At 36.0% G+C, this 20,806-nt stretch overlaps 1 protein-coding gene across 2 annotated transcripts in view; it reads left to right on the forward strand.

Annotated features, from left to right (window-relative positions):
- The window catches only part of NDST3 (N-deacetylase and N-sulfotransferase 3), a 177,576-nt gene that overhangs the window by 78,084 nt on the left and 78,686 nt on the right, over window positions 1-20,806 (forward strand). For both annotated transcript variants that reach the window (XM_027597405.1, XM_027597406.1), the window contains exons 5-6: window positions 6,300-6,485; window positions 11,886-12,014. In XM_027597405.1, coding sequence (XP_027453206.1) covers window positions 6,300-6,485; window positions 11,886-12,014 — 315 coding nt within the window. The remainder of the gene's footprint in view (window positions 1-6,299; window positions 6,486-11,885; window positions 12,015-20,806) is intronic.

Below are 20,806 nucleotides of genomic sequence, written 5' to 3' on the forward strand. Positions count from 1 at the left end.
ATTTCAAACCATACCAGAGATATCATCATTTGTCACAGGAACATATTTTAATATTGACAATGTTAGCATTCAGTTCCAAACCTTAATTCCCTAACCTAAAGATAAATCCTGACTTGCCTGGTTTTGTTCTAAGTGAAGAAGAAAGTCAGCTTCATTGGGATGATAATTCGGCATATGTTGGGCTACCTTCACTGCCGTTTCTTTCTTTCCCCCAGTCACGGCAACTGCTACAGGACTCCTCCAGATACTAGAGGCCCCATGGGCTCCCATCAGCTCATATTCCTGTGTGGCCCATTAGTTTCACTTTAGGAAAACAAATTGTCTTTAGAAACATTAAAATGCTCCTCAAATTTAAGGGCCTAGTTTCATAAATCATTTTCTTCATATATATTGTGTGTGTGCACATGTATATTCATGCACTCATATGTCTTTTAGGTTAAAAGGTTCTAATTTTATTTTTCAAAATATGCTCCTATCATCTGGGAAAATTTATTCTTTTCTATGTGAAAAGCAATAGCTTTTAAGGAAGCTACTTTAAAAAGCAAAGCAAAACAATTTTTTTTCTAGAAACAGCTCTAAAACATACTACCAAATGTAAACATACAGAAACTTTATCATGAACCCATGTAAATTGTAAATGCAAATTTTCAGTACTATGGTAGAGTTAACCAAAGAATGAAAGTCTGTACACTGAGGAAGTGGGACATTCTAACCAAAACGAACTGCAGAGAAACACAAGTTTTTCCAAACTATGTTGTAATGAAGTCTTAGATTTTTTTTCCACTATAGAGTATAGAATGTCTATTTGGTTACCTATCATTCTGGGGTTTTCTAATTATATTGGTTTTTAAACTTGCTAAATCTGAGAAATACGGAAATGGGCAACAAGTCTAAGTCATGAATGGAAATTTAAAAGGTTCTATTTATAAAGATTGAAACAGAGAAAAATATTTTAAAAAATTTAAAAAGTACTATTCTATTATGCTCAGCAAGATAAGTCAGACTGAGAGAGACAAATACCATATGATTCCACTGATAAATAGAATCTTAAAAAAGACAGAGAATAAACAAACAAAGAGCAGAATCAGAACTTTAAATACAGAGAATAAACTGATGGTTGCCAAAGGGGGTTGGGGAAAAATGGGTGATGGAGAGTGGGAGATACAGACCTGCAGTTATGGAAGGATTAAGTCAGAAATATAAAGCAGAGCATAAGAAATAGGGTCAATGATATTATAATAGTGATGTAATGGGACAGATAGTAGCTACACTTGTGGTGAACATACCATAATGTATAAACTTGTCAAATCACTAAGTTGTACACCTGCAAGTGATGTAACATCATGTGTAAACTATACTCAAATTTAAAAAGGTAAAAACCATTCTTATACTAGCAAGAATTTAAGTAAATATTATCAAAGATTCTAATAAACAATGATTCTTCAGTGTTGCTCAAATACCTGAATACCAATTTTTTTCTCTTTTTTTCTTTTAGTTTTTTTGGGGAATTTTTCTAAAGAATATAGCATCACTTTTTGCTTGATAAAAATGTATTATCTTCACATCTATTTGGAAGTATTTAAATGCATAATTTATGAAAATCGTATCATTTTTATTCTATATATAATTTAAATATATAAGTTCATAATAATAAATAAATATGCCTGTCTTGCACCTGAATAATAATTTTTAATTACAGCCTCAAAAGTGTTTTCAAATATTACTTATATAAGTATTAAATTTCCCTGTGAGTTACCCATATGTCTGTGGGTGAACTGAGAGTTTAACTGAGATCAGTGAGAAAGTTAGCATAAGAGGGAGGTGGTCAGAATCAGTTCACAAACTTACTCACTAATATTTATTGAGTGTTTGCTATTGGCAAGATACTGGGCTTATAGCAGTGGATGAAACAGAACCCAGAATTGCAGAGTCTATTGTTTAGTGAGGAAGACAGACATTAAGAAATAATTATACAGAACAATATTCACTTGCAAATCGTGCCGTGTACTATGAAAAAGAAATGAAGGCTATAAGAGAAGTCTTAGTACAGACTTAATTTAGATCAGAACTTGTCGGTAAAGTCTTCTTTGTAGATATGACAAAATAAATTATCAAAAAGAGTTATCACATTTATCCATGGGAAGAGTTGGAGTAGGGACATTCCAGTCTGAGAAAACAATATATAGGAGGATGCTAAGGTAGGAAAGCACTTGGTGGATTTCAGGAAAAGATTAACGTGACTGAAATACAGTGAAGGGTGGAGGACAGTGTAAAATGAGACTAGAGAGAGAAGCAAGGGTCATATCATGCAAGGCTTGGAACTATCCTAAGAATTTTGTATTTTATCATAAATGCAAGGAGAAATCAAGGATAGATTTTAAACAGAAAGTTATAGGATCATATTTGTCTTTTAAATATTACTTTGGCTGCTATGTAGAAAATGGATGGATGTAGCAGGAGAGGAAATGGGTAGACGAGTTAGGAGCCTGTGCTACAAGCCCATGGAATAAAATGGTAGATGAGGCCAGGTAATGGTGATGACCGAACTGGAGAAAAGTGGATAGATTTAAGATACATACTGGAGATAGCACTGATAGGCCATGAGAATAGCCTGGATTCAGGACAGAATGAGGAAAGAGGTGTCAAGAACAAAAATCTAACTTTTCCTACATAGCCACGAGTTGGCTGATGGCTGATAGTGTCATTTAATGACATGGAGGAACCCTGGAGGAAGAGCAAATCTGGTAGAGTTGAGAGGTGGGAATGAAGAGTTCAGTTGTGAGACTCATTAATCCCACTTTGTTCTAAGTATCTGACTTACATTTTATAATAACATAGCCATATTCCCAGCCTTTTTGGTCCATGTCCTCCACTAGGAAAATCTTGATATGGATTACGGGTTCCTGGAACTAAGATGCTACTTTCAAGAATTAATGAAGAAGGAGAATTAACTTTTTAAACTAACATGTCTAGTACTTTAGACTTTTGGCCCCAGATAACAAAATAATATGTGCTTAATTTCAAATTAAAAGATTTGGAAGAGAATAATCAGTCAAGAATTAAGCATTGTGGCTAAACCCTCTAAAACCTGATCATCTGCCTTCCCAAACACACTACCTACATCTTGGCCCAAACTTTTCTGTGCAAGAACATTTCCAGTGTTCTTTCTGGTATTGAATGCAAATTTGGGGGCCATTTTATGTTGCCTTTAACTAAAGCTCTTTTAAAAGATTTCCTACTAACTAACTCTCAATGATTTATAGGCTGGAGCCACATGGCGCTGGTTGAGACTATTTGGACAGATCAGGAGGGAAGCAGGCACAGGAAGAGAATTTAAGATAGATGTCACAGAATCCTCACATGAGAGAATCCCAAAATCTACAGTGAAAGCAGAAAAGAGGGTCTAATAGCTCTTTTACTGATAAAAAGATGGCCCAGTGGTTTCATAATATCCACATTATAGTTGAGTAGTAGGATCATAGCTTATTAAAAAAAAATAATGGAGGCAGGGCAGTAATGACAACAATTAGCAACATACATTAAATGTGTATCATGCACTAAATGCTCTCCCTGTGTAATATTATTTAATTTACTCTGAACCCCTTCAAGACAAGTACTCTATGACTAGCATTTTAGAGAACAGGACATGAGGCTTAGAGGTCATAAATCATTTGCCAGGGATGCCTGGGTGGCTCAGTCATTAGGTGTCTGCCTTCGGCTCAGGTTATGATCCCAGGGTCCTGGGATCGAGCCCCGCGTCGGGCTCCCTGCTCCGCGGGAAGCCTGCTTCTCCCTCTCCCACTCCCCCTGCTTGTGTTCCCTCTCTCGCTGTCTCTCTCGGGTCAAATAAATAAATAAAATCTTTAAAAATAAATAAATAAATAAATAAATAAATCGATCGCTGTGTCTCTCTCTGTCAAATAAATAAAATCTTAAAAATAAAAATAAATTAAAAAATAAATAATTTGCCAAAGGCCACACAGGTAGAAAACGGGAGAGTGAAATGGCCAGATATATCTGACTCCAGAAGTGGAGTTTCCTACCACTGTGACACAGCACCAGCACACAAAAGAGGAGATGAAGAAGCCTCAGTATTTCTTCCGTGTCAAAAGCTGGAAATAAAAACAAAATTGTGCATACATTGGTCCCCAAATATTTGGGAATATTCCAAAAGAAGGAAAGTGTCCCTGCTGTGCAGGACCATCCTTTTCTTACATGGGCCTCCTGCACACAGAGCCAACCACTTATGGGCATTGAAAACCACCTTGAGTTCAGCATAATTTCTTACAGATCTGGAGATATTTGATTTAATAATACAGTTCCTATCATTGTGAATTTCATCCTTGCGTCTTAAGAAACTGTTAACCTATAACTGTTAATTTTTTGTTCTTTAAATTTCAATGATTAAAATTCATTTTCTTTCATCTGGTCCATGATCACTGCACCCCTATGTTTAAACCAATTTAGATGAGCACTTCACTGACCTTTTCTAACACAAAGTATGGATTGGTGAATTATTTTTAGTTGAAAAAATTTGCTTTAGTTTGAGTTTCGAAAAACCAGTAAAAGAAATGCAGTGAGATATTTCAACTCAGTTTTTAGCAAAATTCTAAATGATATAATAGCAATTCTAATATGGCCATTTCTACAAAGATGCAAATACAATGAAGAACACGAAACTTTCTCTGTCACCCTTCAGAAACACAGGCATAGGCCACCCCACTCTAATACCACTCATTCTCTTTCTCACCGCACAAATGCGGCAGCTCCCCTTTTCAGCAATTCCAGTACATCTGACTGAACGCACTCTTAAATGATGAAGAGAATTTACAAGATAAGGGGCAAGGGGCATTCCACTTAAGGGGGACAGCGCACACAGTGTACAGCAAAGACTTGAAGGGAATCATCAGAAATTGGGGGTGGGGTGGATGAATGCTGGTAGGAGATAAGGCTGTGTAGACAGGCTTGGGACCAAATGTTGAGGGTCTTTTATGCTGAGTGAAGGAGTCAGACAGATACTTAAGGAATAACAAACCATTGGCAACCCATTTTCTTTCTTTCACAGGCTTCATGTACTTCCTTCACCTCCTGTTATTCTATAAGTTGGGAAAAAAAAAAAAAGCTAACCATACAAACTAACCAAACAAAGCTAGCTTCTTTTTCCATATCCATTTGGAGCGTACTTCTACAATTCAATATATTTAGTGGCCTGATACTATGGTTCTCTGTATGTGAAATTGTTCTTTGGCACGAAGAAAAGCCATGACTAATTCAAAGGAGGCCTATTTGGGTGGAACTTTTGAAGACTATAAAGCCATTGAAAATACAGACAGAAAAATAAACTATTTTTCAGGAGAAAAACTACACTTCTACTGCTGAAGCCATGGGTATTCTTTTTATAAAAGACGTGTTTCATCTTTTACACCTATGCAATTTCCTTCTATGCCAAAAGATTCCTCTGTGTATTAAGGGACCAACTCAAATGAAGAAGAACAATGACAATAAATTTATTTTTGGAATTTTCTGACCTGGTCAGGGCCAACTGAATAGAAGATATGTGGCATGTACATATGTGTTGTATGTGTGATTTTAAAACTATTTTTTTAACTGGACTCATTTTACATATAAAATCTTGCCTTCAAACCAACTAAATTTCCAGATTATTTGGCTTTTTCAGTACCTTCTGCTTTTACTATAACCAGGACTTCAACTTCGAAGAAAATTGCTCTGTAAGATTTAATACATTTTCTCATTGCAGGTGTGTGCTTCCTCCAAGGCAGGGAAAATAGTCTATTACTGGCCCACATGCTGAGGGACCAGCAGAAATGTGGCAAGTTTGGTAGAACCTGGGCAACAGGCAAAATAAAATCCTGTTAGCAGGTCTAGGGAACTTGGAATGCGTTCTATCCCTCTAATAAATGTTGGTCTTATTTTTGTGGGGAGTGCTGAGCGTTGTTTGTTGCAAGTGCTTGTCATTTAATTTATTAAAATTGTGAGAATAGAAGAATGGGTGGCTATGACAAGATGCACTAAATGCAGACTCTTTCAAGTTATTCATTAAAATCATTAGTCCTGTTCCACCCCCTCTTAAACACAAATGTATTAACATCAAGACTGGTGGAATGATTACCAGGCTTCATGACACCAGAGGTCATAATATTTGTCACCTTAATTTTACAATACAATTAAGTAATGATGGATTTAAACAAATTCATTTATAGTACATTTGAGAATCCTGGGGTAAAAATAGGATCAAGATAAATGTTCCCACATTCTAATTAACATTTGCTTGGTCTTAGGAGCATGGCATCCCTACCGACATGGGCTACGCAGTGGCCCCTCACCATTCGGGTGTCTACCCTGTACACGTTCAACTTTATGAGGCCTGGAAGAAGGTTTGGAATATTAGAATCACCAGCACTGAAGAATATCCACATCTGAAACCAGCTAGATATCGGAGGGGCTTCATTCACAAAAACATCATGGTGAGCTTCCTCCGGTATGCATAGGGTACAACTAATTCTTCCAGATTTACATTCGTCATTTGAAGAAAGAACAAAAGAGAAGAGCAAAATGTTGAGCACTTAACTATAGGAAAAGCTTCCTGCTGCAGGAAGTATATTTATCATATCTAAGCAAAGGATGTTTTAATTAAAGTCACTTCTTTACAATTCTTTGAATATAAAATGCTTTATTTATTTTTTTATTTTTTTTACTGACACTACTTCTATTAACCAGGAACTGATGTTAAAATACTAAGGAAATAATATATCTGACTTGCAGATAATTTACAGAAGCCATTATCTCTTCAAAAAGTTACTTAGTATGTAAAATGAAAACCAACTCTCTCTATATTAACCATGCTGCTCTTTTACAAGTCAAACTGTTCTTCTCTTTACCATGTCAGACCAAGCAAACAAACAAAAAACTTGACTACTTACAACAAGAAACTATACATGAAGTCCTGCATAATCACTAACAGATCATAATATAGAGTACGAATGTAACAGATGATGTTAATTAAGTCATTTACATCCCTTGTCAAATTCTTTCTAAAGCTTCCCTATTTTGTGTTTTTGTTTTTTTATTTTTTACACTGGTGACACATGCATACCGTCAAGATATGTTATTACCTAATACTTTGTGTGACCTCCCAAAGGAACTAAATCCTACTTTTTTCCCAAACTAGAAAATCCAAAGAGTGCTGATGAAGTTAGGAAGTGGCTTCCTGATTTAGACTCATCCTGGGAAGAAATACCACACAGAACACTGTGTGGTGAGGCACTGGAACTCTCTGTCAGACTACGTTTGACCAGATGCCTACTCTCTAGAATTAGGCATAACTGACTTCTTTTCACAGTTTTCTAATGTCTGCAAAAATTACAGAATGGATAATGACATTTAATTTGGATCAACTTGCATCTTGACTTTTTCCTCAATAAAAACTGTTGTAAATGCTAGATGGGGACATAATGGCTCTATTTCAGCCCAGTCTGCCCTTCTTCTTTACTGAAAATAAACTCGCTATGCCTCAAGCTGCAAGCCTTTTGACCAGAGAGAGTTTAGGAGACCTGGGTTATAATTCAAGAGTATTCAATACTTTCCTGCCATTTCTAAATCATATGCTGTCTTAGTAGAATAGTGAGTGTAAGTCTCTAAGGACTTTATTAAATGTTGTCCTCTTTTGTTTCTGTTTCTGGCTGGACTGCCAGAAAATTTGCTTGGCTGTGTCCCATGGGATATGTTCATTTTTCGTTTCTCCTGAAAACATAGTTTACCTGTATTATAAATGCACGAATCTTACAGGTAATAAAGGCTCTCACAGATTTCCTGTTTTGATGGAAGTGTCCCTATGGCTCCAGTTTTGTAGCAATCCATGGAAACCCTCTATATTTGCTTTGTGGGCTCTTGGATGAGAATGTCCAAGTGGGAAGTGCTCAGCAGGCAGTTGATTATGCAATAAAAGAGAGAGAACATGGCTTGGAGTCATCCAACTAGAGGTGCAAATTAAGACCACAAGAGCCAATATGCCCTCCGAGGAAGAGAATGAAAATAAAAAATCACACCCACATTTTGTTTTATGAGACGAAGGAAACTTTTTTTTTTAATATTCACAAATCAAATTCCAAAGGCCTTAAATGAAACTCATTACTTCTCTTCAAGCCAGCTATTGTTGATCCTGCTATTCCTAATTCAGTTCTGCAATTCCAACATCATGCTGGCCACTGCCCTCCAACTTCCAGTCTCTACATTCCATCAGTAACTCCTTTACAATACATTTTTATTTCCCTTAGTTTCCCACAGCCTAATTCACTGCCTTGACTTCATGTGTGAACTGTGCTGCTGGTTCCTACTTTGTTTATAGCTTAAAACTATAGCTGGCACTATACAGTGCCAACCTTTCATTCTTTTTAAAACACTGCCTTCATCTGGGCCTTCCTAACCTTGATACTTCCAATTATCTCCACACCCCTTAACTTGCTCTTCAGGTATCTGAAAACAGTTTAGATTAAATCTACCTTTCTATCTTCTGTTTTCCTGTAACTAATACAGACTCACTCCAGCCCAAAAGTTCTAAAACAGCATTGCTGTGTCCATGTCTTTGTCATTTTTTCTACCTTGAAAGACTTTCTGACCACTCTCTACCTACTCTTCTTCCCTTTATTCCTCAATATCAAGCCCATATCCTGTAATTTAATGTAAAGCACCTTGGTGTATAACAGCTGAGCAGCTAACTCAGGCCCACTGTCCTGTGAATTCCTGTAACAGATTATCTTATAACTCCACTAAGAATATAAAAGCCTACTATATTTCAAGGTGTTTGTGCCCTAACTAGAATCTCTGGGTTTCCAGTCCTAGTGCTTTGTCTGCTACACAAATTCGGTGTTCATTCAGTAAGAAATTAAGGAAAAACCAGGACTCTCTGACCTAACCCCTGGTTGCTAAATGTGACTTTCCGGAGAAAGCCAGAGCCCTCTAAGCAATTAGACTACAGATCCTGATTATCTACTTTCTGTTTCTAATGGAGGTGTCCATTGATAAAGATTCCCATTAGTCATGCTGCCAGCCTCCTAGGTGGTCTTTACTGGTGGCTTCTAGAAGCATTTGTTGACAGCGGCTCCAGGTTTAGGTCTTAGGTACAGGATATTGGCTTCAGGTCCCATTGGTCAAGATTTTTGTTGGTTAGGCTTTCTTAACCGTCTCCCAGTTACTGTCAGCAAGGTTTCCATAGTCTCCTCAATGTCTCAAAGTTTGAATTTGATAGTGTTACACTCCCAGAACCAATTCTACAGGGCAGTCCATAGCAAAGTACCAAAACAAACAAACAAACAAACAAACCCTCTCTCATTCCTTCTCTAACACAAGAGAGCTATTTCAAGGAAAATGTTCAGTGTCTGTAGCATTGAGCTCAGTGAGCAAGACAATGGAATATGACCCTGTCACATTCTAAGTATCCCCTCAGGCTCCCGTGGCGGCCCGTTGATCATCCTAGGGCTCGTGGTATCTCTTATCCTCTCAGCAGTGCAATCCTTCCCAGAGTTGCAGGGTAAAGCCCTTGCACTTCCTCTTCTCAGTGTTCAAACTCAAATAATTTGAGAAATAGACAAAACTCAAATTTCTTTTCTCTCTCCATTTTGCATAGGATCAGCAAGGCAATTAAGTCTCAAAGACAGCTCTTTATGTTTCCATAGTTTTTCAAGCAAGATATTCAAACTGAATCCCAAAAGTGATTCAGAATTATGCACTTTTAAAATGTAAAACTAACCTAGCATTTGATCACGTGGGCATTTCATTATTTAGCTTTGGGGCGTTTCTCTTTATTCTGATATACCTTAAATTCTTCGAGAGTAGAAAGAATATATCTTTGTGTTCTCCCACATGGACTTATGTAGTTGTTTAAAAAAAAATGAGTAAATGCTGTATAAAGCTTTGATTTCCAGGAAAGTGATATTTTCATGAATTGCTAGGGAATATGTTTAATTCAGTTAGAATATCTTTGCACTGGGTTCTTGTTTGCCATTGATTTTGCAGAATGTGTAGTACTTTTAAACATAAACATCACCAGAGCTAATACTTGGCAATAAATTGAAGTTCTTTTAACTATTTCACCAAGATAGAGGAGCTCCCAAGGATATTTGACCAATTTACAAAAACAAATAGGATATATAAAGTTTCAATTTACACAGCAATGTATGATATACTGATTGAGCTAAGAATTGTGCTTTTTGTAAGAAACTAGATTGAAATTTATTATGATACAAAAACTAAAGAAAAAGAACTAGTATATTTGCAGAAGGTTGCAAAGCATGAAAAGTCCTACATAGGTAATATTTTGAAAGCACTTACTGAGCCAAATGTGCTCTAAGAATAAAGACAGAAAAAAATGAAGATCAATTTACTGAGGACAATAAGCAGAAGACTTGTATATTTAAGATTCTGTAAGCTTGTAGCTCTCCAAAGTATATTCATTAATTGTCTACTACTTTAAGTATACAGTGAGAAACACAGGTCATTATGAAGTCATATAAGATTTAGCTAAAGATTGTACCATCCTGCACAGCACTAATTCACACTTTCTTTTATAATTGCACTGTTATTTTACCTGTAAGAATTTGAAAAACATACCCTTATCATGAATGTGTATAAGTGAAACAAATAATGGCTTTCATATACAAAGGATGAAAATAAGTTTTTTTCCTAAATGATGTTTTATCATTTTGTTTATGACAGTTTATAAAAATTAATAATCAAAAGCCATAATCTCTTTTTAACTTTTGGAACTGGCAGGCTTCAGACTTAAAATTTGGGGCAGTAGTCCTTCCATACTGGAGAAGACACTATGGTTTGTGTCTCAAATATTTGTTCGAATTTAAAATCTCATTCTTTTTTTTAATTTAAATTCAATTAGCCAATTTATTTTTTTAATATTTTATTTATTCATTTGAGAGAGAGAGAGACAGAGTGAGGACAAGCAGGGGGAGAGGGAGAGGGAGAGGGAGAAGCAGGCTCCCTGGGACCCTGGGACCATGACCCAAGCCGAAGGCAGACGCTTAACCATCTGAGGAACCCACGTGCCCCTCAATTAGCCAATTTATAGTACATCATTAGTCTCAGATGTAGAGCTAATTTATCAGTTGCATATAACACCCCGTGCTCATCACATCCCGTGCCCTTCTTAATGCCCATCACCTAGTTACCCCATCCCGCCATGCCCCCATCCACCTCCCCTCCAGCAACCCTCAGTTTGTTTCCTGTAGTTAAGAGTCTCTCGTGGTTTCTCTCCCTCTCAGATGACTTCCCATTCTGTTTTCCCTCCCTTTCCCCGCAGTCCTCTGTTTCTTATATTCCACATATGAGTGAAACCATATGATAATTGTGTTTCTCTGATTGACTTATTTCACTCAGCATAATACCGTCATTTCTTAAGAATCACATTAAGTCAATAATTGACTTCATTTTCTAGTGCATGTGTAGAATTTGGCAGAAAGTATCATCCTTAAAATTTTTGCCTACTAGATTACAGGGTAGACAATTCCAATATTTTTAAAGTCTCATTTTCACTTTTTTTTATTTCTTAAGATGCTGGAACATACTAGGCTTCATAGCAGCAGTACTGATTTGGAGATTTAAAATAGATAAGTGGCTAAAATAATTCAAAGTCTATCTTAGTTTTAAAATATTTCTTCAACTTTCTTCAGTATTCTTTCTTTACTGATGTCATTCTTGCTTTCCCAGAGTGTGAAGGATTTTCTGGGTCTTAGTTAAGAGTTGAATAATGACACCAGCTTATGCATCAGCTTCCATGGGAAAAAAAAAAAAAACCCAAGTTTCAACAAATTAATGGTTGAAAGAACTTTTTCCTTACTTGTTTATTCTTCCTTCAGGTTCTTCCAAGACAAACCTGTGGGCTTTTCACTCACACAATTTTCTACAAAGAATATCCAGGAGGTCCTAAAGAGCTGGACAAGAGTATCCAAGGAGGTGAACTTTTCTTCACTGTGGTTCTCAATCCAGTAAGTACTTTGAGTTATTCTCCAAAAGAAAAAAATGATGAAAAATGACAGGGTGGCTGAAAATTACCCTGACAAAAAGGCCAGAGTTTGGGTAGTGTCAGCCAATTCAATATGAAGTTTTAGCTCCAAAACAGAAAAAAATTCAATGGAACCACATCTGGAGATGAGGGCAAACTCATTCTACAAGGAGCAGCGACATGAGGAACTTATGGAAAGCCAAGAAAGTGCTCCAGAACCTCCTTTGCATTGAAAAGTGTTCAGAATTCAGAGATTTCTTGTTTTTATGAGAACAAGATCTTTTTGAAGTTTTTATCTGAATTCCAGTTAACATAGAGCATACTGTTAGTTTCAGATGTACAATATAGTGATTCAGCACTTCCCCTCAACACCTGATGCTCATCAACGATGCCCACCTCCCCTCCGGTAACCATCAGTTTGTTCTCTATAGTTAAGAGTCTGTTTCTTGGGTTGCCTCTCTCTCTTTTGTTTTCATTTGTTCATCTGTTTTGTTTCTTAAATTCCACATATGAGTGAAATCATATGGTATTTGTCTTTCTCTGACTGACTTATTTCACTTAGTATAATACTCTTTAGCTCCATCTACATCATTGCAAATGGCAAGACTTCATTCTTTTTATGGCTGAGTAGTATTCCATTATATATATCTACCACCTTTCCTTTTTTTTAAATTTTATTATGTTATGTTAATCACCATACATTACATCATTAGTTTTGGATGTAGTGTTCCATGACTCATTGTTTGCGTATAACACCCAGTGCTCCATTCAATACATGCCCTCTTTAATACCCACCACCAAGCTAACCCATCCCCACACCCCCTCCCCTCTAGAACCCTCAGTCTGTTTCTCAGAGTCCATAATCTCTCATTGTTTGTCTCCTCCTCCGATTCCCCCCCCCTTCATTTTACCCTTCCTACTATCTTCTTTTTTTTTTTAACATCTAATGTATTATTTGTTTCAGAGGTACAGGTCTGTGATTCAACAGTCTTACACAATTCACAGCGCTCACCATAGCACATACCCTCCCCAATGTCTATCACCCAGCCACCCCATCCCTCCCACCCCCCACCACTCCAGCAACCCTCAGTTTGTTTCCTGAGATTAAGAATTCCTCATATCAGTGAGAACATATGATACATGTCTTTCTCTGATTGACTTATTTCACTCAGCATAATACCCTCCAGTTCCATCCATGTCATTGCAAATGGCAAGATTTCATTCCTTTTGATGGCTGCATAATATTCCATTGGATATATATATATATATATATATATATATATATATATATATATATACCATATCTTCTTTATCCATTCATCTGTCGATGGACATCTTGGCTCTTTCCATAGTTTGGCTATTGTCTACCACCTCTTCTTTATCCATTCATCAGTCAATGGACATTTGGGCTCTTTCCATAATTTGGCTATTGTAGAAAATGCTGCCATAAACATTGTGGTGCATGTATCCCTTTGAATTAGTATTTTTATATTCTTTGGGCAAATACCTAGTAGTATAATTGCTGGATCATAGGGTAGTTTTATTTTTAATTTTTTAAGGAATCTCCATACTGTTTTCCAGGGTGGCTGTACCCACTCTGTTTGCATCCCATCAACAGTGCAAGTGGGTTCTCCATTCTCCACATCCTCACCAACACCTGTTGTTTCTTGTTTTGTTGATTGTAGCCATTCTGACAGGTGTGAGGTGATAGCTCATCATGTAGTTTTGTTTTGTATTTTCCCTGATAAGTGATGATGAGCATCTCTTCATGTGTCTGTTAGCCATCTTTGTCTTCTTTATATAAAGAATTTATAAAATTCAACACCCAAAAAATGAATAATCCAATTAAAAATGGGCAGAAGACACGAATAGACATTTTTCCAGAGAACAAGATTTTTCACCTGTAAAACTCTCCTATTCCCACTGTGGACTAGTTTTCTCATTTAGGTGACCACTGACACTATTATTCTTTTTTTCCCCTTCCTATTTAAAGTAAAGATATAAGCAAAATGGAAGAGAAATTAGATAAGCAAATATTGTCATTTTGGATACATTTATGTGAGATCTTGTCTTGCTAGGTCTCAGGCTGGGCAGATCAGCCTGTTTAATTGGCTTCTGCTCTTCTTCCATCACTTCTTAATACTTGTGTGCCAGCTCCACAATGAACCTTTTGCACAGATATCTGCCTGAGGCGAGTATTATAAAGTTGTGTAGACAAAGACGAACTAATTGAAGTAAGGTGCATAAGGAAAAGAAGGGATTTTTATTTCCCTTCTGAATATCACTAACAAAAAATAAAATTAGGTTTATTTATCAGATGTATGGGTTTGCCCCTGGCATTAGCAATATTCAAGATGAAAAAGTTGTAATTTTCCAAATATGAAAAAAAGTCTATTAGCATGAAAGTTGAAGAAGATAGAAATAAAGAGAATAAATTTGAAAAGCCCCACTCTGGATCCTAATTTTACAGGTCTTACAAATAAAATTACAGGTATTTTTCATCTTCTTGTATTTAATGACTATATTTATTTCTCGACTTCTACAAAATGATATTAGAAGTTAGGGTAACTCATCTTTGGGAAAAATCAGCATGTGTATCGAAAAATTGAGATGATTTCAGGTAGTATGCCATTTTGCCTTTTGGAAGTTTATCAGTCTTCATACCCCAAAAATATAAATAATTCTGATTTATACATCAGAAATAATCTGATTTTTCTAACATACCTATTCTTTACAAATGGAAGCATCTTTGGAATCATCTCTTATGGCTTTCTTCTTCTCTCTCTCTTTTGTCAATTCAGCCAGTAATACACAGGTAAAAGAGTTAAACCAATACTTGACTATGAACTAAAGACTAAGTTAAAATATTCTTAATATGTTAACATTTTCACCAATAATTTTAAGACCCTTTAGTCTGCAAAGTATAAAATTCTGATGTTTTATATTTCCTTTCATTGTAGAGCAATAGGACTATGAACAGGTAATCATCTATTTGATTCTTTTTTTTTCTTAGAGAGAGAGTGTGCGTGAGCCGGGGCCGGGGGGCTGGAGGGCAAAGGGAGAGAGGGAGAGAATCTTAAGCAGACTCCACGCCCAGCACAGAGCCCAACTCGAGGCTTGATCTCACAACCCTGACATCATGACCTGAGCCAAAATCAAGAGTCGGCCACTTAACTGACTGAGCCACCGAGGTGCCCCCTATTTGATTCTTTTAACCAGTAGTTGCTTTGGTGCTTAAGAAATTCCTAAGTGGTATTATAATTTCAGAACTTCCTAGATATTAGTTTCATTTAACATGGAAGAAATTCAATATTAGATCATTCATATACAATAGATTTATAAGAAATGTTTTTCACTATTTCAAAACCAAATTATTTTCTTTTTTAATAATTATTCTATTTTATTTGACAGAGTGTGCACGCACACAAGCAGGGGGGAGGGGCAGAGGGAGAGGGAGAAACAGACTCTCCGCTGAGAAGGGAGCCCAATGAGGGGCTCGATCCCAGGACCCTGGGATCATGACCTGAGCCGAAGGCAGATGCTTAACCAACTAAGCCACCCAGGCAACCCCCCCCAGATTATTTTCTTAATTAAATAAAAATCTTGTAGTAAAGCTTCTATGAGTCATGGATACAAATTTGAGCTAAATAAGCTGAGCAAATGCTTTAAATGTTTAGCAAATCTTGCTACTTTTCAGGCCTTTACAGATAATATTTGGCAATTTTGTTTGTCTTGATGAGAAGATCCACAGGGAATAAAGGGGAGAAAAAAACTTTTCCAGTAAACTTGTGCTTTCCTGATTCAGAAAACTTTCAGTAGACAATTACTTTCAGATAAATGCTGAAATTCAAAATTGACAGATCCTTGTCAGATATCATAAGATAGGGAAGGAATCCAAATTAATTTCATCTGCCACGCCAAAAAGCAACTGTAGTCACCTGGAGATTTCTGGTTGAGAAGTCCACTTCTAAGACTCAGCCCAAGTCTCACCCAAGGGAAAACTGCTATCATTAGTTCGTGATGCTGCCTTGGGAGAAGAGTGAGGAGGAGTGACCTGTTTCCCATGAATTCTCCATCCCAAAATTACATGTTTGGGTAAAGCTTGTGTTAAAATTAAGAGAGGTCCAGGTGCAGTGAGGCATGCTACTAATTTGGCAGATGGCTCTCTTTTTTAGGTCAGAATGAGAATGAGAAAAACCTTGATGGAATCAAAGTAGATATTAGCTGCAGGAAAGATATGAAATTTAATTACAGTGAATTTGAATGGTAGCCATTATAAGCTTAAGTAATACCCCAGTCCTTGATTAGAAGTGCCATTTTCTGAGAATGCTGAATGAGTTTTCCAACATACAAAAAGGTATATGTGTATTGGAAACATACCTATATCTCTTAAATATATTCAAATACACTTGAGTTGAAAATGTAAATATAAACAGGACTTCAAGTAATGTATTTTAAAAGTTTCCTGCCCATATGTCAACATAATATCAAGGTGCTACAGTAAGTTTTACCAGTATCGGGGTGAGAGGTAGCTGCAACAGAGTACCTCTCAGAGTTCAATTAGAATAGATGACAGCAAAGCTAACTAGAATAACGCTCTAGTTTGAAATGTTCTACTGTTACCAAAGTATTTTTTATTACTAAAGAAAAAAATGCCAATCAAATAAATTTAATGCAGATAAAAATATATTAGCACTGTCTAAAAGAGAGAAAACCTCAGCCTTCTCCATATGATATTTCCAATATCACAGGCCTAGACCCCTCTGATGTGGGTTGGATACAGAGATTTTGGTTAATATATTGACTTTGAAGTTTAGGTACAGTTGGGAGGTGGGCCCACCAGGCTATCTGACCCTAGGACCACGAAGAAATTAAGAATTCTTTTCTTTTTTGTGTGTGTCTGTTTCTATACTCACCCCATGATTTCTTGATTATAGTTCACTTTCCTATAGGAAAAGAATATGTTGATCATAAGAACTTATACTCACTAGAACAGTAATTTGCAGTGCAATTTTATAGATCTTTCAATTGGTGAATACTTCCCATGTAACCTGCCTACCAGGAGAAGATCCCCTCTAATTGTACATATTCTAGTATTTCAGTTCCTCCATAATTTACAATTTCCCATTTTAAACTAATAAATGGCTCTCTGTTCTTATTTGTTAATTTAATGGTCTTTGCTAATTTCATTTTGCCACTAAGAAATGGGAGCTCTCTGTGTACTGAATCAGGTTTTGGAGCCCATCGGGCCAAGTAATAGATCCTGAAGTGTTTTTTGAGTGATTCAGGAGGGTAATGAGAGTGACTTTACAGATATACCAGAGGAGAGAGCCACTGGAATTATCCTGGAGTCACTGTTATCTACAGACACACAAGCACAAAATTTCTACACAAACATATAATATACCCAGACACAAATATTCCTGATCAATTCACAGTGCTACAAGTACCTTCGTATACCCTTCAAAAATGAGTCTACTTACTTTACATACCTATAAGATACTATGTAGAAGGATATTAAAAACTGAAACTTAGGAAGATGACAAAAAAAATTCATTGACAATGACTACACTGCCCTCAACAAAGAGAAGCCTATAAATCTATGACAGATGGAGTTATACAAAAGGAACTAGTAAGAGTATACTGTCCATTGTAACGTGAAATTCCAGTTCCACCTATCTTAAGAAGATACAAAAATACCTAACTAGTGTGACAAATGGGATAGTTCTGGATTAGATATGATTGTTCTTGTGGGAGCCATATTACCTTGTATGGCTCTGAAAAAAGATATCACCTTCCTGCTCCAGTGTTCTTATTTCTAATTACAAATTGTTCTGAGTCTTTGCTTATGCTCTTATTCAATAAACAGATGCTAGGTATTGAGTCATTAACAATTGATGTCTGTGGGACACTTGGCCTCCCTTTAACATACCTGATAATAAAGTCAGTGCTTGCTTCACTTATTAAACCAAAAGAGTCATGAGATTCATGCTCTTACCACACTTGCTTGGAATGCATATGGAGCAAAACCCTGACAGCATAGCAAAATTATACTTCCTTCATCAAACTATTATACATCCCATACAAACAGCAGATAATCCCTATATGCCCATATTTTATTAAGTACTTTTTGTCTCTGTGTTTCTCAATTTGACATAGCATCCATCCACTATACCCTCTATACCCTCCTACCCAAATCCCTAAAAAAAGCTAAATCTACATTGTGTTCCTCTAATTAAAGAAAAATCATAAGCATGGATGCAAAAAGAATGAGTATCTTAAACTGGGAATAACACATTTGAATGGATTACAATGAAAGTAAAACAAAATTCACACAAGATAGCTGTATATACAAAAATTAACCCACATTGAAAAATATATTTAAAACTATAATTTAGGTTTATGTGTCCTTATCTATAAAACTCATCTAAAAGGGAGCAACTTTTTTTCCTAATGGAAAATTTTGTTTCTTTCCTTTCTTATTCACTAATCTTGCAAAAAATTGTAAGGGTAACCGAAAACCCATTATTAAAAATTAAATAAATGATAATAATAACAAATTTGGATAGTAGAAAAATGATTCCTGAACATGCCTAATAATGAGTATTACCTGAGACACTTGATTTAAAAAAAAATCCAAACTTTAATGCATCAGAATCTCCAGGAAACAGTTTGGGGGACCTGACTACTTATCATGAGCTTTAGTTGATTCTTATGGTCAGCCAGATTTGGGAAATACTACAAAGGAAGAAAATGGAGAAATAATGTTGATCAAAGATTACCAAAAGCTGCTACAGAAATCATGGACCTAAGATCAAGGTATCAGAATTGAAAATGAACTCAAATCTGCAGTAGTTTTTAAAAAGCAATGAGAATAAATGTTTTTCTTAGGGACCAGAGAACCCTAACTTGAACTGGAGTTTAAAGTAGAGGTAACTACTGTTTATCTTTTAAAGCTTAGCTTAGAGATCACCTTCCTTAGGAAATTTCCTCTACTCTGGCCCTGCCTTGTGTTCCCATAGCATCCTCTGCAGACTCTCTCAAAGTTCTTATTACCTTACACTGTAATTGTGGGTTTGCTATGAGTCTGTTTACTTGTGGTAGAGAATATGTCCTTCATCTCCAAAACCATTCCCATGTTTAAATGTGAGGCCTTGTACCTAATTTGTATTTAACATATATTAAGAAAGAGAAATGGACTTTTCTAATGACCTGATACAAAAAAAAAAAAAAAAAAGACAATGAATCTAAAAGGAAAGGAAATCTGGGTGCTGGTAAGATAGTTCTCAAATCAAAAGCATGAGTAGAACCTATTTCATGAGTTGGCTGGGACTGAATTACGCACTATTATATGTAATGGGCTCTTCTTTACAGAGACTTGTTTTTGTTGAATTCCTCTGGTTATGAGGATGAGAGACTCACTCAGGTTACCTCAAGTAATGGGTGTGCTGTCTGCAGAAAGCTGAACAATCAGGGCCCATGGGACCTGAAGTGTTCTTCTGAGTCTAAGGCAATTCTAGGGTCCATAAAAATTAGAATTACTAATCTTGATCTTGCCTTCATACTTTAATATGAACACACAAATGCTTCTCCTTTGTCTGAATGTCTCTTCTACTACAGACTATATATTCCTTCTCTCCTAGTGCTGCTTGTTTTTTGCTTCCACTAAGAAAAAAAAATTTTCATAAATAAATGAACTTAATTGACCAAAAAAGGGGTATAGGGTACTGGTAAAGCAAATTATGTTTCCCCAGAGTAGAATACATTCAGCTGTTAAAAACATTATTTATGTTATATTATTTATGACCTATCAGGGATAGCATTAATATTTACTCAGTTCTACTTGTTCTCTATCTGTAAGTCTCATATGTCACCTAACACCTACCTCACCACATGATTATTTGAGTTTATATCTTTTTTTCTATATAAGGAAACATTCTTGCAGGAATGATCTATATGTGTGTTTCATTTTTGTGCTCCTACTGTGTCTAGATCAGTCTCTCGAATATAATAAGAGGTCACTAATTTTTTTTAAATGATTGACTTAATGCATGAATAGTTATGTCTTAGGAGCATCACTTGACTCATGGTATATCCAAATACGAATAATAACAAGACTGGTTTTAATAAAACTACATTCTAGAAGATTCTCTACTTGCAAGTAAATGAGATTCATGATCTGGGAAATTTTTAACTGACCCTTAATGGTGGTAGGTTTTCACAAGTGATGAATTAGCCTGACATGGAACAGTGGATAATTAAAGCTGAAAAGAGCCACAAAGTTTATCTATTCAATCACTAATTTTAGGCTTAAGATCATTCCTGTAGTATTCTGTTGAAAAACTTGATTTTCTTCTTTTTTCCAGTAGCATGGGCATTTTATATATATAAATATATATATATATTTAGGAGGTTTTATTTTTTTTACTTACTATTAAATATGCATTTTTTTAACTTTTATTTTTTATTATGTTCAGTTAGCCACTGTATAGTACATCATTAGTTTTTGATGTAGCTGGGTTTATACGCAGCTAATGAATCACTGAACGCTACATCAAGAATCTGATTTTCTTGACTCTGAGTTCAGTGGTTCTACCAATATGCTGCTTCTGCATTCTTGGTTAAATTGGCCTTAATGTGATGCACATTACTCTCAATGTGACTCAGTTACCTGGTACCGAAAAAAATGTGTGAATGGTTTAAAATTTCCAGCCATTTTCTAGGAAAAAGGAACCCATCTCCCTGCTGAGTAAAAAACAAACAAACAAACAAGTG

The sequence above is a fragment of the Zalophus californianus genome, chromosome 2, assembly GCF_009762305.2.
Source record: "Zalophus californianus isolate mZalCal1 chromosome 2, mZalCal1.pri.v2, whole genome shotgun sequence".
In the NCBI taxonomy this organism is placed as follows: Eukaryota; Metazoa; Chordata; class Mammalia; order Carnivora; family Otariidae; genus Zalophus; species Zalophus californianus.